We start from the raw sequence: 27,555 nt of genomic DNA, 5'->3' as shown, positions 1-27,555 counted from the left end.
CCCCCCTCCTTCCCCCCCCCCCCCCCCACCCCGACGTGGAAAGGGGAGCCGATGTGATCCTGCAGATCGCTGCTGCCTCCTGAATGCGAGCAGCTGAAAAGCCTGTTTACTTTTGGTCTTTGATGTTGGGCGGATCTGGTTTTGATTAGATCAATACTCTTTTCTTTTCTTTCCTCCCCCCCCCCTCCTCCTTTTTTTTTTTTTCTTTTCCCTGCTAGAGAGAAGGCTCCGAGGATCCCCTGCTGACTTGAGAGAGGCGCTACAGCCAGAGAGGCGCAGGCTCCCACCCGCGCAGCCAGGCAGACTACCGAGGAGCTGAAGGAGGACGGAGGAGCCATGAGCAGTGCTGTGCTGCTGACTCACCTCCCGGACCCCAGCACCAGCTTCAGGGAAGACGCCCCGCGCCCCCCTGTGCCAGGGGAGGAAGGAGAGGCACCATGCCCGCAGCCTGCCTGCTCGTTTGCCATGAAAAGCCAAAGCTTCAAGGCCATGCCGGTGTCTCCGGCCCCCAGGAGGAATGAGGATGGTCTGGGAGAGCCAGAAGGCAGCGCGTCTCCGGACTCCCCTCTGGCCAGATGGACCAAGTCCCTGCACTCTTTGTTGGGGGATCAAGATGGTGCCTATCTCTTTCGGACCTTCCTGGAAAGGGAAAAATGTGTGGATACCTTAGACTTCTGGTTCGCCTGCAATGGCTTCAGGCAGATGGACCTTAAGGATACCAAAACTTCACGAGTAGCCAAAGCTATATACAAACGGTACATCGAGAACAACAGCATTGTCTCCAAGCAGCTCAAGCCGGCCACGAAAACCTACATACGGGATAGCATCAAGAAGCAGCAGATAGATTCGGTAATGTTTGATCAGGCACAGACTGAGATTCAGACTGTGATGGAGGAAAATGCTTACCAGATGTTTTTAACTTCTGATATATACCTCGAGTACGTACAGAGCGGGGGAGAGAATCCTGCTTACGTTAACGGCAACGGACTGGGGAGCTTAAAAGTGGTCTGTGGCTATCTCCCAACCTTGAACGAAGAAGAGGAGTGGAGCTGCGCAGACTTTAAAAGCAAAATCTTGCCATCTGTCGTTGGGTTGTCTAGCAAGACTTTGAGGGTTACAGCCAATGTCAGAGCTACGGAAACTGTCGAGAATGGATACAGGTAAGGAAAGTCCTGGGAATCCCAGTTTGTTTTAATGCTCTTTAAGAAGCTTGTCAAGTGGGCATAGTCTTCACCAGTCTTGAGCGCTGGCAACATCTGGTAGAGACTGGCTTAAAAACGGTCTAGCAATCCTGTTAGTTAAATCTAGCTGTGGCATAGCTGACATAGATGCTTCTCGGCACCTTCATCGGTCTGGTACTTTTTGTGTGTCAAAAAAGTTCGCAGCTACTGTGTCTTTCCATCATGCATTAATTATTGATTCAACTTGTAAACCTATTAAGTGCATCACATTGCCAGCAGACAGTGGTTAAGCGTCTGGGTTGCATGAGAAGCAGTTGTGGGGTCATGGAACAGAAAATGCATGCACCTACTACAGTGAACTCTGCTACTTGCCCACGTTTGACTTTTGTTTTTTAATGTTTGTATGAGAGAGTCTGTCATCGCATTCAATAGAGGTGTCGTGCCCAGCCAGGATGGCTCTGTGCCCATGTGTGCTGGAGCCTAGGATAGCCGCATCTAGTACTTGAGGGTGGTGCAGGCGTTTCAGGTGCAGAGTAATAGTAGATCTGGCATCTTTCTGGTGGTCACGTGCTTGAAATTTAAATTTATTGAGATTTGGTTCAGTGTCTTCTGCCAGATCCGGAGCGTGCGCTATCTGCTCTGGGTGAGTGGGGACAGCAACTGCATGGTAGTATTTCTGTGATACTAAGCCCTTCCTTTTGTTGTCTACCTTGATAAAAAGGCAGGATGAGGGGGGGGAGTTGTAGTTTCTCCTGACATGCCAGTCCTCCATCTCTTTTCAATCCTATTTTTAATGTCTAAACAATGACTGGAAACCTCTGAAAATGTGTTGTCCTGCCCATAAAGGGGGACTGTGGACTCAGGATCTTGGGTGGGGTGATCTGCTCTCGGTTATGTTCTGTCTGCTAGCACAGGCGCGAGGAGTTTGTTTTTCAATATGGTAAGTGTTTGACATCTGGTTTACAGGAATGTTGAGCTTGTTTCTGTGATTCATGGACATCAAAGGATTTCAGGCTTCTCTTTCGGTTGTGCTCTGCCTCTTAGAGGAGGGTTGTTGTAGTGCATTTTTCTCTCCCTCTCCTACCCACCAGATGGGCTCCAGTCATGAGAGCTTCCAGGGGCTCTGGGACCGATTCTGTACACCAGGATAAATTAGGAGTAGCTCCCATGCCATGTATGAAGTTCCTTTGAATCTTACACTGGTTTAATTGGCACAAGTTTTTTGGGTTTTTTTTTCTCTCCTTGTTTGTACTCGAGACCAACTTTTGGAGTGCAGTCGCGAGGTGGTGGCTTGTGCGTATGGAGGGTTGAAAGGAGGTGGCCTCTCGCGCTGTCCCCCTTGGGGGACTTTGTAGGTCCAAGGCCCTAACTGTCAGCCAGCAGGTGGAGGATTTAGTGCTGCCTTCCTCCTCTCCTACATGAGTGTCAGTACTTCTAAGAGCTACTGCTCTGGAGAACTGTACTCCTGCTGCTGTCCTGCGACCAGGCGGCGGGTTGCAGGATGCTGTTTTCCAGTTGCTGTAATTCGGTGCTGGAAGGATGGGTTTTAATGCTCCGCTAGTTGAGGCAGCTCATTGCTTTGGGTACTTGGAAAGCTTAGCTGTTTCTGATCCAAGAGAGCTCTTGAAGATGACGACTCCTTGTTTGACTATTGCTGTCTTCCGAGGACAGGGGTTTGGAGGAAGGGAAGGTAGAGTTGCACCTTACAGGCTAACTCTCTACTTGGGGCATGATGGCCACCCATATGCTTATCTTTTGATCACTCAAGTATCAAATCTGTTCCTAGAAGGTAAGCAGCGCCTTGTGCTTTGATCAGTGGCTCTTGCCTTTCCAGTAGCTTTTGAATCCAGTTATTTGGGCTTCAGGGGAAGCACGGAGGTGAGGCAGAGCGCGCTTCTGCCCAATCCAAGGCAGTGAACTTGCGTTTCTCCTTCCAGCCCAATATGGCTGAAGTCACTTTTTTGTAGGAGGTTGGAGATGCTGAGTGTACGGATATCGCTGTGTTCACTGAACTTAAGATTAGATCTTCATGGTGACACAGTCGCCTCTGATTTGTGGCCAAACCACACCTCCATCCTGGTGTGTCACAGAGGAGTCAAACTCAGCATTTACACCGGACTTGAAATATTTCGGGCACTTTGCAAACCGCTTGCATTTGCCACTGCCTCCTGCACAGGTGTTACTACAGGGGCAATAGTAGTAGGGTAAAAACGCTGGTGTTGGGTCTGACAAGACAGGAACTGGTGGTAGGTTGAATTGTTAACTACTGATGTCCCTATACAGGTGTCTGTGAGAGAGAGAGACATCTTGAGCTATATTTTGGCTCCTCCACACTATTCTTTGTGTTAAATATGTGTTGATGCGTGATGATGATGAAGCTGGGCCCCTCCGACTGTTGAGTTTGTGTTGGACATGGCCACATCTAGGTGGGATTCCCGGCAGTATGTGCATGTGATTCTCAACGTGCCCTGCAGAAGTGGAGCAGTGCTTTTGCCTTTATGCGAGCACAGCCTGAACGATGGCATTATTCCGCCCAAGGTGAATTCATCTGCCTCCCATTAAGTTTTCTCTTCTTAACATCAGCGAGGCTGGTCTTGCTTTAAGTAAGTTGGGGCTAGCAGATGGCCCTCTACCGGCTCAAAGTGCTTCCTGTCCTTTGAAAGAACTCGCTGATGGAGCTCATTTTGTGTCAAGTTATTGAAACCAAGTTTGGCTTCAATTATCAAAGTAAATGATGCCATTGTAAAGCTATGTTTGAAGCAGTGTTCCACAATTAGGGCATGGAAGCTGTGATTAACATAGTTTTGCTAAAAGGTACTTTTTTCTGTGTACGTGTATGCACAAAACCCTTGATTGCCCAATGATGTTTGTCTCCCAAGAAAATATTTAATGAGGTTCAATTTTTGCCTCCAAAAATAAAGCTAGTAGGTTCCCTCCTGTGTGTGTGTGTGTGTGTGTGTGTGTGTGTGTGTGTGTGTGTAAGCTTGTGGCTTAAGCTTCCAGAATGGTATTCTTTCTGAGAACCATAGGTTGACAGTAAAATTATATAACACCCCCACCCTGCAAAATGTTCCTAAACTGCATTGTTGTAATAGGGGATCCAAAAGAGAGCCCCTGAAATTTTAGTGGCATTGTAATGCCTCTGATATGCCTATTGCCTAACACAGCATAGAGAGAGCGACATGCTGTGTATCAGCACACCAAGATAAGAATAGTCTGAGAAACATCAGGCATTCTCCTTGATGCTCCAGAGCAACTGCTACCTGACAGCTGAAAGCACTTTGCATATGGAGTTCGAAGATTTTTGTGTGCGCACAGAATCTGCATCAGGAGACCACCACTTTCCATAGGAATTTAAAATCCTTGCAGGCAACTTGTTGCATCTGGGTGCAATTACTATAGTAGTGTGGTCAAATTAAAAGAAAAAAAAAGAAAAAAAAAAAAAAAAGTAATAGTAAGGAAACAGCCCAAATCAGTTTTCTTAAAGTATGTGGGGATTTCTGCATGGAGCTCTGTTATGGAGGTTACAACTTTTTTTTTTTAAATGAGATGATTAAAGACAAAGGAGAGGGTTTTGATTTGTTTCCCCCCGCCCCCCCAGTCAACAGGTTTTGACAAAAGAGCTAGCACTGTGGTCCAGTATCTGTGCTGGGGAGGAAGGCGAGTTGTGGAGTGTGCCAAGCTTTGTTCAAAGCGTGGTTTTGAAGGTGTCAAGCTTTGTTCAAACGTGGTGGCTTAAAAGCTGAAGTGTTCAAGAGGGGAAGTGGGTATCTTACAAACCTACTAGGCATCTCTTGGAGAAGTGGTTGTTGCTCTTTACCGAGTTGCAGCCCAAACTCTGAATGATTGATTGCCACTCCTAATAGAGTGATTAAGGAGCCACACTGAACACACAAGAAGGGCAAGGTACTTAAGACCCACTTAAAAGCAGGCTGGTTCTGTACAGATGGAGAACATCTTGAAACCAAATACTTTAAAGCAGTAAGCCTCTAACAGGCCTGGGTTTTGTGGGCGCGAGCCATGAAACGGCTTCAAACAGAACGATAAACCGTAAAGCTCTGCAGCCTTTCCATCCTCCCCAAAGCACACCAGTGGCCCATGGAGCGTCCTTGGGACCTTACAGACTGAACTGCCTTATCGAGGGCAGTATTTTAAAAGTCCACTTTTTTTTATGGTAGGGCTTTCATCAGCATGTGGAACTAATTTATCTTCTAAGATTTGATTCCTTTCCAGTGGCATTCCTTACTATCTTTTATTTTTTTATTTTAATGTCTTGATCTTCCCATTGAAATGTCTTGGCGTGCTCTGGAAAAGAATGTAATCCCAGCTGTGCTTAAATACCTGACTTGGCAGCAAGGCCTCCTGTGTTGCTCGAGTCTGAAACGGGGGCCTAGGACTTCAGTCGCTGTTTGCACTAGGCCTCATACCAGAGAGGCCCATCTCTTTGAAAACCTTCCCCCCTCCCCGTGCGCACACCTTTCTTTGCTTAAGCTTTTGCAAAAGTGCATGTTTCCCTCTCGCTGGTGAAACGGAGGAATGCAGCGCGGCGGGGGAGCAGGGGTAACTTGTTGTTTGCGAGAGAGCCGAGGAAAGAACAGGGAAGAGGTCGAAAGTGGGTAACCAGGGCAAACGAGACAAAGGGGCTGGAGATACTAGCAGGAGGGGAAGTGCTGCTTTCCATTAAGGCAGCTGTGCTGCTCACTTAAATCAAGCTGCGTCTCCTCCAATCCCAGAAGTGCTGGGGTGGGGGCGGGGAGTTTGAAAGCCCATTTAAAAAAAACAAACAAACCCCTGAAGAGTGCTGTCACATTCCTTAGGCCCCCAGTTCTGGGCAAGTGACCCTAATTAATAGAGTCAGCAGACCTTAGCAGATTAGAAGACGCTGCTTTGATATACCAACTCACAGGCTCTGCAACCCACCCGTACCCTTGCATATAAACAAATGAGCATCTTGATGTGCATTTAAAACCCTCTCCACGCACTTCTCACGCATGCATGGATCTGTGGCCTGAATCCAAACTCTTAAATTTCCGCATCCATTTGATTGGAGCGTTGTCCTACGGGGGGGGGGAGGGGGTCTGTCCTTGCTCTGCTACTCTCTGACCTCAGACCTGTGAACCGTTGTTTTAAGAAATGGCCATGAACTCAATTCTTCATGTCTCTGTTCTTGGCACCATAGCTTGATGCCCTAAAGCTGTGTTACTTCCTCTGTCCTTTAAAGGTGCATTGGCTCTGAATGGGCGCTGAGAGCCTGCAAATCCTTTAACATTTTGTTCCTTGGTATGTCAAGGCTCCCCCACCCCCAGCCTCCCAGGGGCATTAGAAAAACTGGACCTCCTTTACTTTCTCTATATGTACAGTGGCATTTGCCTTTTGGTAGAAAGGGTTTGAACAGTGCAGTAGAAGTGCTGAATTAATCATTTAGTTTTGTTCTGCGGTCTGATGTCAGCGTTGGCAGCCAGGAAAGGAGAGGCAGTAAATTTTCCAAAAGAACTGAAGATCCACTTTCAGAAGTGCCTGAGACATTCAGGAGCTCAAGTCCTAATGGTTTTCCATGGAACTTGATACACAGGGTTCAAGCCTATTCCCATGGCCCTTGGTGCGGAATAAGGGACTAGGAGCCAAACCTCTAATGGTATTTAAGCCCCTGAAGAAGCTGCTTGGCTGGTATGTCTAGCGTGTGCCCTAGAAATTTCTAAAAACTCTCCTAAATATGGCTTGGGGACAAATGTGGCTGGCTTGGAAAGCTACCCAGATGCGCAGTCACCAGCTTGAGAGAGCGCTGGTGTCTGTGCAGTGGTCTCTCTCGGGTCAGGAGAGGACACGTGTGTTCTGGCGGCCCGCACACACCTTGCAGTTTGGACGTAAAGGTGTGGATGACTAATACTAACGAGGTTCGGGGTGTCTCTTTGTGCGCGCTTCCCATGCGTGGGATGTTCACATTAAACTTCTGTGCTTTTTTTTTTCCATGTGTTGGAATAACTAGAAGCCTGTTTTGCTTGTCCCTTAGGTCCTTCAAGAGGAATGATCCTGTTAACCCATACCATGTGAATTCTGGCTATGTTTTTGCCCCAGCAACTAGTGCAAACGATAGCGAGATATCTAGCGATGCCTTGACTGATGACTCCATGTCGATGACAGACAGCAGTGTGTAAGTACTTCGCCTTAACCAAATCCTTTTTGAAACAGTACCGTTTGCAACCACCCCGGGCCAGGGACCCACAGTGGCTTGCGCAGATGATGACTCTTGGTTTTTTGGTTTGCTTCTGCTTTTGATTTGACTTGAAGTCTGCTGAATTGGATACCAGGCAAACTGCAAAGTAGATTGTGCAATTCAGAAGTATTGCTGGGGGTGTTACTGTTGACTCGGTTGTCTCAAATACTGGAGGCAGTAGCAGCGAGGGGTCCCTCTTGCTCATCCTTGGCTGAGCAGATTTGCTCTCCCAGGTGTGAACTGAAATGCTTAACTTGCTCATGCACAAAGCTCTTGATTCAGAGGCGATATCTTTTATTAGACCAACTAAACGGTAGCAAAAAAAAATTCTTGCTCATGGTGTGCATTTCTGTTTCCTTGAGGCCTGGCCTCCTTTAGTATTTATCAGTCATAAAAGAAAGAGATTACTTCCTATAGGAAGTGCTTTCTAGGATTAAAGTTCACCAGTCATGCCAACATGCCCACTTCGGATCAGAGGTTGCAAATACCGTGGGCCCCATGAGCTGGGGCCTGTGGAGAATTGTTTGATTGAAACCTTTATGGATTAAAGTCTCAAGTGTTTTAGGAGCATGGCCCTGTGGCCAAAGACCAAGCTTGGGAAAGGACCGTTCTGGGCTCTCATCTGGCTTTGGCCTAGACTTTCTGCACAACAAGCTGCTTAACCTTGCTCCCTCGGCCACCCTATCTCTAATGGGATAATGATACTTTCTTGCCTCAAGGGGTAAAGCAAGACTTAATTCACTATTAGCTGTAAAGCACTTCTTGATCCTGGGATGGAAGGCAACATTTAAGTGTAGAGCATACCTTAGAAATGGGAGCAGGCCCTTGAGAAAGGTAATGTATTCAATTAAATGAGGCATTCAAGGCCTAAATATACTCAATGCAACTTTTTAGTGTCTCAGATATGTGCAGTGATTACTGCATGTCCTTGCCTAAGACTTGCATCCTGGCGTTTTCAAGTTGGCAATCTGCTGTATGAGGATGCACAATGGAAAACAGAGGGGTTTTGGAAAAAAAACACAAACAAACCAGATGAACAAATAAAAATGTTTTTTTTTTGTTTTGTTTTTTTTGTTTTTTTTAAATGCACATGTGTGTTTTGAACTGATATTGTGGAAAAAATAGTTTGTTTGTCCCACTGGAGTCCTTGATTGAACAATATTGGCATTAAATAAAAGAGCTGAATCATAGGGTGACTTCTTTATTTCTTCTTTACTGGCTCTAGTTTTTATGTGATCATGTGTCAACAGAGCATTCATTGGGTTAGTCATTTCTGGACCAGTGTAGGGTCACTTGGGATTCACAGGGCTAGGATTATACCCTCTCTTCACAGCAATGCCAATTGTGGGCCTTATACAGATGAGAGCACTGAGTGAGAAATAAAGTGCATGGTGGATGAAAGGCTTAACTGAATCGCTTTCAGCCTATTGTTAGTCTAGGGGAGCTTAGAGGGGATAAGAGGGTAGCAGGCCGCTTTGAAATTTACTTGAACAAGTGAATAGGAGCTCCCCATAAAGCAGCGCATGAAAGGAGCCTGGCTGTTTTTTCCTGCCATAACAATAGCCAGTGCAGGCTGTGAGGAGCTTGGGGAAGCTTGGCTGATTAAACTGCTGGGAGCTTCAAGTTTGGGGGGGGATGGAGGGGGCATGTGTGGGTTTCAATAGAACGCAAAAGGTTTGCATCTTAAGACACAACCCTGGAAAAGAAATGGTTCCTGCTATGAGCTGAGCCAGTCCCCTGAACCTTTGAAAGCGGTGAGACGCAGCTGGTTTATGGGGTGGGGACGGGCCTGAGCGTGCAAGGATTGGGGCGGGGGGGCGATGGTGGACTGGTGGGAGCAACGTGGGGGTGGAGAGGAGGGAAATCTAACCAAACCCAGAGACTTGCCAAAGCTGAGGCTTGCAAAACTTCCTCTCCAGAAACGTTGGGGACTGCAGGTGTTACATTACAACATGTGCATGCAATGCTTGGGATTAACTTCCTTCCGTGCCATGGATGATGTAGGAAATAGATGTGCTAGAGCATCTGAGGAGCGCTGCCCCTGGTCGTGGTGCTTTTCTCACTGCGAGGGTGTCCTCCTTTGTAGTAAAGGGCATCAGCTTGCCCTGTAGCACCAGTGGAGATGCAAATCCATCCTCCTCGAGTCACTCCCACTTCGTGCTAGTGTGCGGTGAAGAGCAGAAATGATCCCACTGAGCTCATACCACATATAGCGGGGAAGGGAGGTATTAATTAAGAAAAAAAACCCCAAACTTTGTTGTATTATGATTGTAGGTAGAGTTGCCAAATGATGCACAAGCTTTTCTTCCCTCTGATGCCAGGGATCAGTTTGGTGGTGTGGGGCGGGGGTATCAGTCACAAAGCATCATGCAAATTCCTATTTCCATCTCTTGATTGGGGGGGAGGGGAAAGAGGAAAAGGGATTTTTTTTTTTTTTTATTTGCTTATATCTTATTTATGGATTTACTTTGGACACAGGGGAATGCTGCTGAGCGAACTTCAAATATTACCTTATCTTACAAACCAGGCTTTTGATGTTGGCAAGATCAGAGGCTTGTTTTAGAGCCGTTGCCAAATGAAGATGGGAGTGAATGCATACGCGCATGAGTCTGATATTTCAAAGCAGCAGTAAAACTACATTCAGGTTAGGTCAGGCACATCTGAGTCAAAAGGCTAAGATAATTGGCTCGGCTTAAATGGCAGCTGACTGGAAAGAAGACTTCAAACTAGTGTTTCCCCCAGAAACAGATTGGCTTAGCCCCAGACTGGTTAGCTGAAATGTTTATAATTAAACTCTACTACTTAGTGCCTAAACTCTGTAGCTCTTCAGCCCACAGCTTTTAGTAGCCAAGAAAGTGAGTGCAAATGTTTACTGCGGGAGAAAGGGGAGAAGGTTAGCTTGAAACGACCTATTTGAGGAATGCTGCCTTTTTTAGGGTTTTTTTTTTTTTCTTTTTTTTCCTCCTTTAATAGTAATCCTGCACTATGTATGGAAACCTCTGGCAAAGCCCAAGCCTTTTCTTTTTAAAGCCTCTTTCTAGTTGTTAGTGTGACCTACACGCATTTCAGCTTCAGATTTTTTCCCCTAATATCTTTTTACTTATTGTACCCAGACTGGCTGTAAACTCCAGCTCCAGCTTCCTGCCTCGCCTGTAAGAGGTGATCACCCATTCTTGTCTTCTCCTCAGCCTGGCATTATTCTCCTTCCTCATTTTATGTGGAAGGCCTAGATTTAAAAAGCAGACATCAAACCGACTATAAAATTCTCTCTTCCCTCTTTAGAAGGACTCTCTCAAGCTACTAAGTGCTCTTCCCATCTCCATGAAATGTCTTTCCTGTGCTTTGTTCCATGTTGTAAAACACTCCTGATGAGACAGGCTTTCAGAAGTGAGCAGGGAGCGGATCTGAGACTCTTCCTGTGTAACGGCGTTGAGCAGAGATCAGAAACGGGCCCGGTTTTACGCTGACGTCCCCCTTCCCAAACCTTCCCTGGGATTCGCCAGATCCCTTGTCGGCCAGGTGCGGACGGAGGGCACCAGTCGCTGCCAAGAGGTGCAAGAGCAGCTAGCGATGTGTCGGTCTCGTCACTTGTCTGACAGCCGCCCGAGTGGGTCTGGACCAGCAAGTGTAACGTGCCTGAACAAGTCTTGCTTCTCATTGGCTGAAAGTGGGCCTGACTCGATGTGATATGAAAGGGGTGGAGTCTAAACTAACCCGATGGGGCAAGTCTAAAGGGAGATGGAAGCTCCGTCCTAAAGCGTGCAAGCCCATCTTGGAGATGAGACTTTCAGTATGAGCCAAGTAACCCCGGTTCACTGGGACTAAATCCCCACGGGGAGTCCTAGGAACTATAACTTGCTTTCCGTAGCATGGCCCTATTATTGGCTGTGCGGGTGGAGCTGGAGTGCGGCCTCATGGAGCAAACCTGCATGTGTGCTGGGATCCCTTGTGCAGGATAGGACCTTGCCATAGGGCTCTCTCTTGTTTTGTTTTGTTTTATTTTATTTTTGTCCCTTGCCACAGAGTGTAGGACTAGGGTCAGCGTCTTCGATCGTGTGTGTGTGTGTGTGTGTGTGTGTGTGTGTGTGTGTGTGTGTGTGTGTGTGTGTGTGTGGAGGGAGGCAATGTCCTGTATCGTGGCACTGCGCCCTTTTCAGGTTGGAGCCCTGATCCCCCTGGCACTGAGCTTATCTTCTGTGCTGCCTCGCTTCCTCCCACTCCGACCTCTTCCGGTTGCTGTTCTGTGCAGGGGACGCCTCCCTTTTGCATGGCCGTTGTAGCTGGTTACCTCGATTCCTCTCCCTCGCATGTGGTGCCCAGACAGGTGGATTCCTGCACGCTGCCAAAGGTGAACTTGTAGCCAAATGGATGAAAGTGGACACCCCCTGCTGCCTTTTTTCTTTCTTGTTTGAGGAAGAATGCACGAGACATTTTAACTCTTCTGCATTTGAGGTTTTGGTAAACCTCAAAGATCTCTCTCCTGAGATCCCTGGGATGAGCATTTAACTTGGGATTACATTCTCCCAACTTTCCTCCCCCCTCAAACCCACATAACTATTTGAGGGAGCTTTAATGCTGGAGGCCATCCAACACATACTTGTTGCCTGTTGCTAAGAGAGGGCAGAGCCTCCATGCCAACTCGGATATATTGCATTCTTCCTCGCATGTCTGCTGACCCTTGTTTCATCATGGACCTTAAATGTTTAGTGCTTCTGGCAATGAGTGATAACCCTGGCCACAGGAAGGTACGGTGCAGACAGGTGCAGGGCAGCTTTCCCAACAAAGCACTCTTTGGTGAGGCTTCATTTGTGAGCTGTAGCTCCCCTGCAGATGCTTAACAGAGGCTGAAATCATTCTCTGGAGCCAGATATTCATTAGGAACTGAAATGAGTACCTGCAACTTGCTTCACCTGTGATCTAGCTTAGATTTTGGGCACTCGGCCTCCCTTTGCCCTCCCCCGCAGTAGACCACACATCAGGCATTTCCCCTCTTGCTGTATTTTACTTCCAATTTTCCAAGTTTTAAATAAATAATAATTTTTTTAAAGTTTTGGCCTCTTTTCTTTGCTCCTCCACCTTGCTGCAAATTCAGTCACCTTCAGTGGAAAGTTGGAGCTCGGCCACAGTCTCTGCATGTGTCCGGTGATTGTGCTCTTCAAGCTTTGGGTGCCAAACTTGAAGTGCCATAAAGCGGTTTCTTCTCCCAACCCAGAGGATGCAAAGCACTTTTTAAATAAAAATTCATGTATTTCAAGTAGTCTCCAGTCTGGCAGCTAAAGGTTGAGGCTGGTTTGTGCCCTTATGCTCATGAAAGAGCCCTTGGGCATTTCAGAAAATGTTGTCCTTAGTCCCCTTGCCACTGTAGCAATAGGAAATGCAAGTCTACCATAAAGGTGGTGAATTTGAAAATGATGCGCGTGTGTTTGAGGGTGTGAAATGGATTTTGGGGGAGAGATGAGCAAATATGGGGGGGAAGAGAGGTATATAGTAACACCCTAAAATTTCATTTCCCCTCTATTATGAATGTTGCTTCTCAACTGAACTACAGGGCCTTCTAGCCAAGGACTTCACTGCACTCTACAACCGTTAATCCTCTAATAATTTCACCGTGCCCTTTTCAATACAGAGCTGTTGTCCCCATCTGATAAGCGGTGGAGGGATTGGAGCACAGAGAGCGACAGCCTGGACCCATGAACACTGGTGTAATCTGTGTTGCTTTTATACAACTATGGAAATGACATTGGGACCTGGGAGAAATAAGAGGGTTTTCTCCTTCTTTTCCTCTCTCTCCTCTTGAGCACCAAAAATAACCTTGCTGCTTATCTATTTCCTGAACCATTATAGCTAAAAGAGCATCCAGATCCTGCTACCCCAGATCTCCTGGGGCAGCTGCTATAGGAGGCAATATTAGTGTCTTACCACTGGGTGGTAGAGGAGCAAGTAATACCTTGCTTGCACAGAGCCACAGTCACATATACGCTGACCCCATAGTCACGTGGTGTATTCGTGGTGTAATACACACCGGTGTATTCTTACTGCCTGTTTTTACATAAGGTGCCTCTATACCAGACTAATATGTTACACCAGTGCTGACGTGCACATCATGCATCCACTCCTTCTGGCATTGGTGGGAAGGTGGTTTACACTGGTATAGATGGCCTTGTTTGTCTGGGTCCTAAGGCTACCGAACAAGTCTGTGGGGAAACCTGGGAACAGGAAGGCGTGATGCTCAGTTGCTTTTCTACCGCTGGACAAAGCTCTTTAATACTGTAGTGGGTAAATCCGTACCTGGCTGGCTAGCTGGCAGCCAGTCCCATTGCTAGAAAAAGATCACTGCTCCTGCTCTCTGGAGGCAGAGCCATCCCTAGGGTATGGTGAATCGGGGCAACTGCCCCGGGCCCTGTGCTTTGGGGGGTCCCGCAGAGCCGGATGGGGCGGCCCCTCCTGTGGGACCTGCCTGGAGCTGGTGCCTCAGCCCCGCGTCACGGAAGAAGCACAGCGGACCCCCCCCTTTGTAGGGGTCCCACGGTCCCGCGCAGTGTTAAGGGGCCCCGCACAGGCTGATTTGCCCTGGTTGCACCCCACACCTAGGGTCAGCTCTGTTTGCAGGCCATTTTTATTTCATAGCTCCTTTACACTTGCCCTGTCCATTTGATGGCTTCACCACACTGGGTTGATATGGCCAAGTGGAAAAATGTCACAACCTCAGAGCTCTGGCACGTGTCCTCTTGCTGCACCTTAAAGTGACCTCCCTAAGCTATAGCTGCCAACCTCAAAGACCGAAAAAACAACTTGGATTCCCCTTAGAAAAAGCCCAGCTCTTAGTGACCAGACAAGATCGGTCTCTCCTTACACGTAGAGTGCTGACAACCGATGAAGTGCCTTAGACCTGGAGTCTCAGATCTCCAGAGACTTCCTATGCCTGAAGAAGGGTGACTGCACCCGAAAGCTTGCTAAGGACTTTTTTCCAACTACTCAGTCTGATCAAAGAGAGCACATCTACCCAAAGACCCTTGCCTGCCTATGTCCTCAGACCAACTTGGCTATAGCCAAAAACCTTAGACCTGGGAAGATAGAGTTTCTGTGCCAGGGAGCATGCTAACGTATTCAGTGCGTGGAAACCGCCTGTTGCGGAGGCTGCATTCGGAGAGCAGCTGCGTGCTGGCAAAAGCCTGAGGAAGCCAGTTGGACTCTGCAAAGCTGCAGGTGTTCGCCCTTGTGGAGCTGCCTCCAGGACTGGGACATAGCTCGCTTGGCAGCTCTTGCTTATTAAGACCCGCATGCTATTTATGCGGTGACTGAGGGCCTCCTTGAGTCATTAAGTTCATAGGACCAATGGACGTTTCAGCTGGAGTCCTGAGTGCTCAGACCTCAAGCAAATCAGGCTCGTACTACTTCAGAGAACATGGAGGTGGCCTAACTGGCACCATGAGATGATTACATTAAACTATAATCATATTTGGATTTTTAGCTACTGTGTTGGAAAGGAGTTGGCATTTTACTGCATTATAAATTTAAAACAAATCAACCTTGAAATCCTGGTTGACTGTGACTTGTCTTTCATTTGCAGAGATGGAATCCCTCCTTATAGACTTGGGAGCAAGAAGCAGCTCCAAAGGGAGATGCATCGGAGCGTTAAGGCCAATGGTCAAGTTTCTCTACCTCATTTTCCAGTAAGTACAAGTGTTTGCTGCAGAGCCCAGGTCTGATTGCCAGAGAAAAGGCCTTCTAGTGAGCGTAGGCCCTGAAGCACCAGGGGCAGAGGCTGAGAAAACTTAATCTCATCAGCATGTTGCATCCTGTTTCCGAATACCATCCCTGCAAGCTCCATTGGGTCAGAGCCTCTGCTGGAGCTTCAACAAGCCAGGAGAGGATCTGGTCTGACTGTCACTGGCTTGAGTTCAGATTTCATAGACATTAGGGCTGGAAGGGACCTGTTAAGATCATCAGGTCCAGCCCCTTGCCCCAGGGGCAGGAAGCCAGGAGTTTTTTGGGTCCCGCTGTCAAGCCTACGTCAGATCGTTCCTAGAGCTCTTGTGAAGCGTTCTAGATTGAGTTGGTTTGGCGTTGATCTGTGGTTGGACCGTGTGTGTGGCTTTTGCCTCTTTCTGGAGCATTTGGGCTGGACTTGCCTGCTAGGCCAAACTGGGAGCTTGCAGGAGGGCAGCCGTGACTGTGGGGTCCTCCTTGTCCCTGGGCTCCGACTTGCCCCCACCGCTCTCGCACTTGCCCCTGCCGCTCTCGCACCTTTGCTCTGCTGAGGCTCCCGCTCCGCCTTCCCCGCACTGCTCCGACTTCAAAAGCACATGGTTTGGAGGCAGGCAGGAAGCAGGATTGACCAGCCTGCCCAATGAGAAATGTCTGCAATGCTGCACATGGCTTTTAAAAACTTTCTGTCTTGCTTTTGAGGGAATCCTGTTCATCGAGGTGTATTGCTCTTGGAAATTATTAACTCATTGACTTGCTAATTCAGTGCAGGCTTCAGGAAAGTGCTGCCAGTTCCTGCAGCAAATAAATTGTTTACACAGACAAATACAAACTTATCTTGTCTTGTGATGACTATCCCCAGATTCTTCTGTCTTCTGACTTAAACAGCCAGAAATCTGAGATGATATTTCTGGTGGGGTGGGAGGGTGCCTGCGTGATGTGTTTTTCTTTCTTTCCTTTTTCTTTTCTTTTCTTTTTTTTTTTTTTTCGTATTTTTTTTTTTTTTCCTCTCCTCCATAAAGAAAGTTCTGTAGCCTGAGCTTGTAAATTAGATTATTTTGTCCCAGGGCGTGCAAATCGACTTTCTCTGTAAGGCAGTGCTTTGATCAGGGACTGAATAGAGCCAGCTTGTGTAAGAGTGACAATTTCCAGCAGAGTGGCCTTTTTCTAGCCTCACATCATTTCTGGAGCTAAGTGGTTGCCGGAGAGAGGCCCCACCTCATCTGGTGGGTAGTATGTGAAAGAGTTGGCAGTTCAGCTTTCAGCTTTTAAAAAAAAAAAAAAAAAAAAAGAGGGAGAAAGTCGGGGTGAGGGGGAAGTGGGGTGTTTGTGGGGGAGAGGACGGGGAGGAGGGAGGATTCTGGTGGGTGGGTTTGGTTTTTTTTTTTTTCCCCTTCCATGTTTGCTGCTTTTGGCAGAAATTCTCGTTCGCCTTTTTATATTCTGCACTTGATTTGGAGATGTTCCCTTTTTCCCTTGATAGATCTGCTTGAGGCAGCCAAGCTCAGCAGTGTACCACTACTAGCCTGCAGCAGCTTTCTTCATTTTCTGTACAAAGAGATGGGGGGGGAAAAAAAGAGAGAGATCTAGGACACTGTTGAGACAACACTACCTCAAAGGTGCCCAGTGTGTAGCCAGGAAATAAATTACCAGCACTTCTCTGATCTGCAACCGTTTGACTTCTTCTTCTTCTTCTTCTTTTTTTTTTTTTTTTTTCCCTTTTTCTCCCCCATCTTATTTTTTTTAATTTCCAACTCCTTTCTGTTTATGCTCACTTTATTCCTTGAGTTAAAGTCTCTCCCTCCCACCTCAGGTTTTTTTTTTTTTTTTTTTATTTGATGTTTGACAACAGTCTTTGAAGATTTTCTACTTCAGAGTAGCTACTGATGGGCTGGTTGTACTACAGAGAGAACAAGCGGGGTTCCTCGGAGTGCGACCAACTGCTCCTGCCGAAGGCAAACGCTAGTGGGAAGGATGTCACTCCATGAGGCCACAGCACTAGCTCATAAAAATCCAGAGCAGACCATGCCTAGTTGCGGTCGTCTTTTCATCCAAACATGGAGACACAACAAGCATAGCGGGGCCAGAAATGCTGCTCCGGCTAAGCTTCTGCAGCTTGCACTGCCTGCTAAATATGGCTTATCCCTTTTGTCCCCGCTCTGTGTAGAGAACCCACCGTCTTCCTAAGGAAATGACCCCTGTGGAACCAGCTACCTTCGCTGCTGAACTCATCTCCCGGTTGGAGAAGCTGAAGCAAGAGCAAGAAACCATGGATAGTCTGGAGGAGAGGCTACAGCAAATCAAAGAGGTAGGAGGATTAACCCCCTGGCTGCTGGGGCAGTGCTTGCAGCACGCTGTTCAGCGTCTGTCTTGGAGGTGGAAGGGGGGCTACGGAAGTGGCACCGTTTGTCTGCATGTCACGCAGGGGGGAGAGCGCTCCTGCTTTTCTCTCCGAGCTGCGTGTCCCGGGTTCAAGGATCTGTCCCGTAGCGATGCAGGCTGTTCCCTGCCAGCTCGGTGGAAGGAGCCCCAGCTTGAGTGCAGGTGTCACCCTGTGCTTTTCTTTATTTCTTATTAATGCTACTCCTGCAAGGATGAAGAGAAGGAGGGAACAGAGCTCCCTGTCAACACGCAGACCAATCGGGAGGCAGCAAGCACCCAGCATCAGCAGCACCCGCTCGCTCTCCTACCATCCGGCAGCTACGAGGAAGACCCGCAGGCGATCCTAGATGACCATCTGTCGCGAGTGCTGAAGACCCCTGGCTGCCAGTCGCCTGGCATGGGGCGGCACACCCCTCGCTCCCGCTCCCCAGACCGTCTCCCGGGGAGCAAGCAACAGCAGGGCGTGGCCTTGCCAGCTGCTTGCACCCTCATCAGCAAAGGATTTATCACCAAGCAGACGACGAAGCACGTCCACCACCACTACATCCACCACCACACCATCCCCAAGACGAAAGAGCAGATTGAAGCCGAGGCGGCGCAGCGCGTCCAGTGCTTCTGCACTGGGGGCAGTGACTACTACTGCTATTCCAAGTGCAAGAGCCACTTGAAAGGCACGGACCTACCTCTGGCTCAGCTGGATCAGTTTGGGTAAGTTGCAAGCATTTCTCAATAGGATGTGAGCTGGAAGTTTTAATTATTTCTTGGGGAAAGGAAGGTGGAATTGATTAGGAAACCAGATGGAGTCACTTGGAGAAAGCAGGGCGGCTGGGCTGGGGGGTGGCTCAGATGTGTGCGCTGGGGGGCGGGGGGAGGTTCCTGGCAAAAGCGTGGCAGTAACACGAACGCAGGATGTTCACCGTGTCTGGGGGGGGGACGGGGAATCCTGTTCCCTTCTCTCTCCTCCTTAGCAGGACGGGCACGCTGACAAAGAAGAACGGCAAGATAACGGACGGTGTAGCCCTGCCAGCTGGGGAAGGAGGGCTCCCCGTAACGCCGGGGCTCCAGTTACCTGGGGGCGACGCGGACCGGTCGCAGAACGTCTGGCAATGGATGTTGGAGAGCGAGAGACAAAATAAGCACAAGCCCCATAGGTAAATATACAGCTGTCTACGGCAATATTGCTCCCGGTAAATATTTATATATTACATGGGCTGTCTATTTTTACAATCACTAAAAACAAATGAGACTCTTTGCTCCTCTGGTTTAATATAAAAGCCGTACCGCAGAACCAGCAAAACCACAAAAATGTCATGTTTTTGGCAATAAACCTCCTTTCATGTTATGACAGACTTTTGAGAGGGAAGCGAGCAGAATGGGAGCTGCTATTTAAGTCATATTTTCCAGCTTTTATAACCCGGTTCCTTCCCATTTTCTCCCTTCTCCCCCCCCACGCCCCTTCCCCAGCACACAAAGCACAAAGAAGGCCTACAATTCGGAGTTCGTCAGGGGGGCTCCCGGCGAGCGCCCAGGCCGCCACCACCTGTGGGGCAACAACAGCCACCCGCGTGGGGTGCAGCCCGCCCACCCGTTCGTCCAGGATCCTGCCATGCCCCCGCTGACCCCACCCAACACCCTCGCACAGCTGGAGGAAGCGTGTCGCAGGCTCGCAGAGGTGTCCAAGCCCCAGAAACAACGGTGGGTATCTACAAAGGGGGATGACGTGGGGTAGCCAGAGTTCAAGCCCACGGGCCTCGTTCGATGAGCTCTTTGCAATAGGCAGGTGCCCCCTGCCGGGGACGGGCTCGAGTCATCAATATGGCTTTCTGCAAGCGAGTAATGCGGGAAGCCGCCTTGCAGGCTCCTGGCTTTCCCTTCCCAGCTGTCAGATGTGCTGTTAGCTCTCCCCCAGCCCGCTGGCTGTCAGGCAGGCGGCCGAAGCGAGGTAACAGGAGACGCTCGCATAGCGTGCGCAGAGCCTCGCTTTCCAGTGTAAGGTTTGCAGAGGGGTGGGGAAGGGGAGGCACCCCCGGACTTTACTGAGACCCACAGGTGAGCCAGGGGCCTAACGAGTTTGCATCCCGGCTTAACGGACGTGATTTGCCTATTTTGTTTTCTAGAACTAGCTCCAGCTAACGTACCAAGTGGTGAATTGGGCTGGTTATCCTTCATTGGGGTAGGCAGGATAAATTAGCCCAGAGCATTTTAATTCTTTGATTGTTTACAGCGTGTGAGGATTGATGCAAAGAGAGATCTTAACGGCCCACAGGAGACTTCAATTAAGAAAATATATTTTAACTTAATAGGTTTTTTATTCTTTCCCCTTCCTCTCCCCCTCATCACCCCCAACTTCAGATGCTCAGCCTCAAATCAACAGAGGGATCGCAACCACTCAGCTGCCATCCAGGGAGGAAATGCCCCCTTTTGCAATGCAAGTCTAACTACAGAAGAGTGAGTATGCCTGTATAATAAAGACGGTATAGAAACACATATCTAATTGCACTTTCATTATATACATAAAATTAGACTTTCATTAAATGGATGGTGCTTTGAAAATATAGGAAATGTTTGATATTTGAAGTTTGGTCTTTCAAACCTACTTTTTAAACAGAGAACAAAACATTTTTAAATCTTGTCTCTGGTTCTTTTTAACTTGCATTCTTGTAAAGTGGACAAAGATTGGATTAGTCTAATTACAGGATGGTTCTTTTAACAAGAAATCTGCTACAGAGAGGTCTAAAATGGCCTAAATAATTAAAGTTCTCTTTCTTACCCTCTTCATCTTAAGCAATGAGTAATGTTTGAAGTCCAGACTAAGCCACCTGACTAGAGCCTTTCATTTTTAATTGGTTGACCTTAAGTCCACCAGCTGTCTTTGCTAGGAGCTTTTTTTTTTCTGAAGCCACTCTACAAAGACTTAGAACAAATTAGGAAGACTAAATTACTGTGGACTAACACTTTGTGACCTTTTGACACACCAAGTATACATTGCCTCAGAAGTAGTTCTAGATTTAGTTAGGTGGTATTCACTACACTGTTGCCATTTTGTTACATAGTATTTTTTTTTTTTAATTATGATTATTCTCTAAAAAGCATCACTTGAAATAAGGAACAAATTTGAGTTGATTTTTGCCCAGTCATTAAGGGGTTACCTGTGCACCTGGGGGCAAATCATCCTGTTGCAGTGTTTGCAAACAAGCAAGCTTTAAAATGCCAGTAACACCTCGCGGTATACGCCAAGGAGCTAAATGCCTTGCCCCGCAGTTTGCATTAGCGCACATAATGCAAGTTGTCCGTGACCTTTCAAAAGCAGACTGACAAGAGTTAGTGTGGCTCAAGGCATAGGCCTCTACCATAATGGTTGGAGCACCATATACTGAGGTTTCGAATCCCAGCTTTACCACTGGCTTAAACCTTAGACATCCTGTTGAGAATCAAACTTCTGTCCCTCAGTTTCCCCATCCACAAAATGGGAATAATTCCTAAGGCTCAGTTCACTCGCACGCCTTGCGATGGTGCACCCGAGACCCCAATGGTGCGCCGGGACCCCGCTGTGGTTGGGGTTTGTACAGCGTCAAACAAAATGCAAAGTATTCTTCAAGCCCAGCCCCTGGCTGGGATGATGGAGTTGGGGCTGGTCCTGCTTGGAGCAGGGGGTTGGACTAGATGTGACCTCCTGAAGTCCCTTCCCACCCTCATTTTCTATGATTCTCTGACTTTTGTTGTGCCCAGTACAGCTGACCCACACTGTATGTCATTGAAACATATGTGGTTGGATTGCAACAAAATCTGTTTCTAAATGAGAACCATGCTCTATATTTTTGTCTCATTTCAGTCACAAAGAGCCAAAGAAACTCCCAGTCGCTCACACCTCCCAGTCTAGTGAGTTGGTTGTCACATATTTTTTCTGTGGAGAAGAAATTCCCTACAGGAGGATGTTAAAGGCCCAGAGCCTGACACTTGGGCACTTTAAAGAGCAGCTGAGCAAAAAGGGAAATTATAGGTAAGAATCGTGTGGTTTGTTCCTCCTCCTCCTCCTTTGGTCTGCTGGGACCATGAGCCAAAATAATCAACAAATATATTTCTGCAAACCCGCCCACAAGGAAAAACTTACGGCACCTTTTGGAGGTTGGCTGTGCTGTCTCGCTGAGCAATGTGGGTCTCGCCACCGCCAAACCACGGGGGGCTTAGCCAGGCTCCTGCACGGCTCAGGTATGATGGTCATCAGACCAGCGGGTGGCTTTGTCTTGCGAGTATAGTCAACTTGGCTCATGTCCTATAGCCAAAAATAATGGCTGACATGCCGCCCGTGGACAGCTTTTGCCAGAATAGCAGAGTATCGGGAAGAAGAGGACTGTCCTTATGGGGCAGGTGCTAAAAGGGGAACCCGGAGGTGAGTTCAGTTCCCAGCTCTGTCACCGAGTCCCTTCTGGATCTTAACTGGGTCACTTAGTTTCTCTGAGCCTCAGCTCCCCCACGTGTAAAGTGGGGGTAATGATGCTTTTTTGCCTAATGGGGGCGTTAATAGGAGTGCAGCACTAATGGAGGCCATAAGCGATCAAGGTAGGTGCAGCGTCAGGTGGGCACAGACAGAGATGACACTCGGTGCGGTTGATTTGCCGCAGATGCCCTTTAAACACGTGCGTGCTCTCGTGAACAGCCCGGTCTCCAGGGCAAATTCCATGGACTTACGCGGAGATCCTTTTTAGAAACAACAACAAAACCCTGGCATCTTCCCATGTGGGCAGAAGGAGTTTGCAAAGTCCAAGTCTGTGTGTCTGGTTTCTGTGGGTTGTGTCGGTTTCTATAGTTTGCCGCCACCTCGTCACGACTCCGATGGCGGAGGCTTTTTTCCCCTCGGTTATTTTTACAGTACTGGCTAAATGGCTCTGATCAGTAATGAAATGTTCAGGTCATAAAGGTTGTCTAGGCTGTTTCCTTTCTTCAGCTCTAAGCGTTAAAGAGCCAGGTGTAAGTATTTTACATTCGTGCTGAATTCACCGAGGTGCCAGAGGACGTGCCGTAGTATCGGGAGTGCCCGGGTGAGACCCAGAATGGGCACTGCACTGGCAATAGCACAACCCGCCCAGGTTGCCCTACCAGGGAACCTGCAGTGGTTTTGAAAGACCCACCTGCGCAGGTGAGACTATAGCCCCCTTGTGAGCTTTCGGGACCTGGCTGCTGTTGTCTTTGGCAATCCCTCCTGGTTGAGGACGATCACCCCTGCGAGGCTGCACTGAGCTGGTGGCCGTCTCGTAGGCTGAGATGCGCCATGTCCCTCCTAAATTCTCTCTCGCAGGTCCCTCGGCTGTCATCATATGGCAACAACTTCCAGCGGTAACCAGCTTGGGCTGGATGTGAACCAGTGGCTGGGAGGGGAAAAGGGGCGGCCACATTCAGCCTCTAGAACAGCCCGTTTTTTGTTTCCTACCGATTCCGTCTTGTGATGCTCGGGTGCTTGAATATGATATTAAAACCTCTGTGGCCTTTAAGCCCCTCCAGGTGCAATTATTTGTGCCTTGTCAGACTGTAATTACTTTAGAAAATGTTTTAAAGTGACTGACAAGGATGAAACAATGTTTTGCTTAGATCTCTCCCCTTTACACCTGGGTAAAGACAATGCAGAAATTTATAAAAGGAACTTGGGTACGTGCCCAGTATTTTATCTTGCACAGACACAAGGTGAAACTAATTACACAAATGTGTGTACCTCCAGGGAATCATTTTGATCTAAGCTTTGACTTTTGGCTGGACTTTGAGTGAAACGGCGGGTGACCTTCAGGGAAGAGGGCCGTACTGCCCAGAGTAGCGTGTGTATGAGAGGGAGCACTAACTAGCTGCCTTGGTCACATCTGGCATTGATTTCTTTTTAAGGCACACTTAATAAGCATGTCTTTGAAGCCTTTGCCTTTCATTTAATGCACAAAGACATGCATAAATGGTCGACTCTCAAAATTCTTTATTGATTGAATCAGTTTGCAACATGGGTACCTAAGGCTCTGTTCCTGCTCCTTTTCAGTGCCAGAGTCATGTGTCCAGCAGGGTATGTGCTGAGTGTGTGGTGTTCCTTTCTTTATAAAAAAGGCGGGGGGGGGTATTAAGCAGTGATTTAATACCAATAGCGTTACATGCGCGCGCACACACACGTGCACATGCGCGCGCGCACACACACACGGGTGGTGTCGAGTACTCTTAACATGGCAAGAGTTCAAAACAGAACCGTAGCACCAGGCCTGCTCGACTCTATTGGTGCCAGATGTCAAAAAAAAAAAAAGAAGCAAAGCTTGCCACATAAAACATGTTTCAATGGAAAGCCCATTTCTGTGAGCAAGTAAGTGTAGAGTGACTTGTTTGAAGATGATGTGGGGGAGGATATTGCTTTGCTTTTCTTTTTCTTTCTTTTTTTTTCCCCCCCCCCCTTCCTTTCTCTGTGAAATAAGGTTGTAATTATGTAAAAGGTCATAGCGTGTTTTCTCAAATAAAAATTTTGTAAACACCACCAGAGTTTCAGCTTGTGGAGGAAGTTCTTGGGAAGGCTGGCTGTTATCTGCAGGAGGGGCAGGCAAGGGGAAAGTCTTTGTAACTCATTCAAGCTTTTTTGTATTTTGGTTTTGTTTTGAGCCTACTGGCTTGGGGAATTATAGTCCTGACCTGCACCATTAAAGTCAGTGGGAACTTTGCCACCGACTTCAATAAGCATAGGCTCAAGGTCTATATGAAGAACTTAAATAAGCTGTTTCATTGCTGAACCACTACAGAGACAATTCTGTGCATCAATTCAACTGGGAATGGCTTAAAAAAAAAAAGTAATATGTTAAATGTATCCTGACTAAATATAGCTTTTTTGACTCTCCCTTTGTAGCTAAAGGACCCGCTCCCCCTACCTACCAAAGAATTTTGCTTTCCCTTTAAAAAAAAAAAAAAAAAAAAGTATATCCTATTATTACCGGTTATTCCATTTTGAAGTATTTTATAGCAGAATTGTTCCTCTTAAGGGACTTTCAAAAACCACTACAGGCCAAAGACTGTTAATTATTATAAGTGAAAAAAATCTTAAACTGAGGGTTTTGTCCTCCCCCTCCTGCAAAAGTTGTGTGACCTTTTCTTGCTCCTAGCAAACACCTCTCCATCTTCTGCTGTCTGAAAGTGACAGTGCAGAGGTGAAGTTTCTGATCTCTCTGATGAAGATTTTCTCTTGCTGGTGATCAGATGGGAAAGTGCTTTTCAAAGCAGGCGAGAGAGCAGGGCAGATCGAAGGTGTGTGGCAGCAGACGGGTAGGCTCCTTAAATGCTAACCTTCTGAATGGAAGCCCTTCATTTGTGCATATGCAATTAAGCAGCCTTAGAAGGAAGAATGCTAGAAAAGGGATAAAAGGAACCTTTAATCAAGAAGCTGAACGGTCTAATTCAGGATAATAGAGGGGTCCTTACTGTTTGACACAGGAGGGGTGGGGGCACTTTTTGTCTGTGTGAGCGCTGGCTTCATGATCTAACGACCCAGAGCAAAAGAGAAGGAATGCAGGACACTACTACTTGACCTTCCAGTGTCAAATATTGCAAGCCAGACCAAGATTGCTCTTTGCATGTGACCATTAGGAAGCAGCTGAGAACAAACACAGCAGCTTCTCCAACGTAGGAGCGGAGGCTCAATTTGTGTGCCTGTGTAGAAATGCAAGGCCTTGAGCTTTATCATGGGGCCAGTGCCACACAGTTAGTCTTTCCTTTGCAGAAAGCATGTTGCAGATTTTGAGCTGAGGCTAACTTCTATTTCTAAAAAGGTCCTTTAATAAAATTTTATAATTGCAGTGTTGTGCTCCAGAATTTGAAGGAAGAAACGCATGAAAGCAACAAGGAAAAAACTCAAAGAATGTTTTTGTTTGAATTTTATTTCTTTAAATAAAATGCTTGGCCAGGAATTGCTACACTCTTTAATTTTCCTTCTTGCTGAAAATATCTGGTGCCAACATATATAAGGCACCATCCCGGAGGCGTCTTTTATTTATTAAGTAGTGTATTCTTTTCCTTTGCCCTTGTTCCTCAAACACTTATGTTTTAGCTCTGTTTGGCTGACTGCAATTGCATCTATCTTGAATCGAGTAGACTTGGCATATAATCCAAACTCATCATTTCTGCCTGATGGAGGTTTTCCATATTACAGGATCTCTTGCCTCTGTAATCCTAGTAACCCCATTAAAGCCAGTGGAGAGTCTCATTTGAGAGGAAAAATTGGGCTCTTTGCAGGAAAATAATGCATGTGATCTTAAATAAGTGCAAGATATCCTTTTTCTTCATTTTGTTTAACCCTACTGTATTTTTCCCACTCCAGGTATTACTTTAAAAAAGCAAGTGATGAATTTGACTGTGGTGCGGTTTTTGAAGAAATTTGGGAAGATGACACAGTTCTGCCCATGTACGAAGGAAGGATTCTTGGAAAAGTAGAGAGGATTGATTGATGGCATTGGTGTTCCTTTTAGAAATCCTAAGCTAGAGATGTCTCTGGACACACAATAGTGACAAGGGGGAAAAACAACTCTGAAGGAAAGTTTTGAACCAATGAAGAAAAAAAAAAAGCGAGGTCTATGAAGACTTTGCTGAATTAGCCTTAGAGGAAAAAATGGCATTTATTATTCATGAGTTGGGTACCAAGATGATAAAAACCCTGAACTATTTATTAAAAACATGACCACTGTTGGCTATTGGAGATGCAGACCATGTTTGAGAGACTTCCATACATAATATATGACTTCCTGGGGGATCTGAAATCTGTGGACTAAGAGAAACTGTGTATAGCTTACCTTAACAGTAATCCTTATTGATATTTATTGAACAGTCTGATTTTCCCTTAAGTCCAGTTTATGGATATGCTGCTTTAACAATGGAGAAGAGAGGGGATATGGGAGGAGGGTATATATTTTTTGTGTGTTGTTCCCACTATCTAAAAGTTCAGCTCCAAGTTCATTAATAATTTCTCTCCTTTTACAAAGAAAGGAAACGTGTTGTGCCCAGCACTTCTCCAAGTGAAGATAAAAGCTCTAAAGAAAAGTTGGTGCGGGGGGAACCTTGACTCAAAAAAGAAAAGCAGAGAAAACAACCCTACCATTCACTTGTCTAGAGATGGGTGCATTTTAATCTATGCTGCTCTGATTCAAAATAAAGGTCTTAAGCATTCTATATGTTCAATGCAACACGGCAACGGCGATTGGTTTTTGTCCAGGGGTTTCTGTGGCGTGAGGCTTTCTATTGTTGCTTTCATTGTGTGGGACTCCCAAGTTGTGTCCAGGGCCTGTCTATGCCAAGGCAGCCTATAGCAAATGCAAACCTAGGAAGAGAGCTGAACAAGCAGCCAGCCAGTTGTCATTTCCACATTAACACGCCACAAGGACGCATTGCAAAACCAGATTATAATCCAGATGTGTGTTCTACATTGGCTAGGAAAAATAGCTATCTTTCTACTTCAGTGTTAGCACATCTTGTATTTAAAACCACGGTCAAATGCAATGGGGTGGGTTTTCAGACATGTTGTATCTTCTCTACATAGCGCCCATTTGAGCCAATGGGAGTTGTGCTAAGGCTCTATGCTACACTTTGAATAGCTTCCTCTTCCTCTGTGCGTGCGTGAGTGTGTGTGCGTGTGTACACTGTGTTGGGACAAAGCAACCCTTTTCCAAGGAAGACCTTCCATTTCTACATTTGGGTTTTATGTTGATTAAGTTAATCTGTGCATTGTTTGCCATTGCTACTTTGTATAAGTCTGTATATATTGTAGAAAGTGTATGGTGAAAATATTAATACACTATCTCTAGTGTTTTTAAAATTTAATCAGTACAGTACCTGTGCCTGCATGGTTTTACTATGCCATGTTTTGCCCTATATTCAGGGTTCAAGCTTTCCCTTGTTTGTTTAAGGGGTTTATGTATAAATATATTTTATGCCTTTTATTACAAGTCCTGTACTCATGACTTTTGCCATGGCATTTTGTTCTACTTATACTGTAAATTATGCATTATAAAGAGTTTCATTTAAAGAAAATTACTTGGTACAATAATTATTGTAATTAAGAGATGTAGCCTTTAT

General features: G+C 46.8%; 1 protein-coding gene across 5 annotated transcripts; it reads left to right on the top strand.

Annotated features, from left to right (window-relative positions):
- The first annotated feature begins 93 nt into the window (after positions 1–93).
- On the top strand, positions 94–27,555 carry AXIN2 (axin 2). 5 transcript variants are annotated; one of them, XM_006017350.3, is made up of 10 exons: positions 95–1,160; positions 7,192–7,332; positions 14,966–15,068; positions 17,270–17,410; positions 17,696–18,192; positions 18,453–18,635; positions 18,949–19,179; positions 19,837–19,932; positions 21,317–21,484; positions 25,808–27,555. In XM_006017350.3, the coding sequence occupies exons 1-10, from the start codon at positions 337–339 to the stop codon at positions 25,932–25,934; spliced, it is 2,511 nt and encodes an 836-aa protein (XP_006017412.1). In that variant the 5' UTR covers positions 95–336; the 3' UTR covers positions 25,935–27,555. The 5 variants fall into 5 exon arrangements, with proteins under 5 accessions (XP_025052044.1, XP_006017412.1, XP_025052043.1 ...); XM_025196258.1 differs by lacking the exon at positions 25,808–27,555 and adding an exon at positions 24,597–25,780; XM_006017351.3 differs by having other exon boundaries at positions 97–1,160; positions 18,456–18,635.

This window comes from Alligator sinensis, unplaced genomic scaffold (assembly GCF_000455745.1).
Source record: "Alligator sinensis unplaced genomic scaffold, ASM45574v1 scaffold282_2, whole genome shotgun sequence".
Classification (NCBI taxonomy): Eukaryota; Metazoa; Chordata; order Crocodylia; family Alligatoridae; genus Alligator; species Alligator sinensis.
The sequence above is the reverse complement of the archived record's forward strand: the minus strand, read 5'-3'. Positions and strand labels throughout refer to the sequence as shown.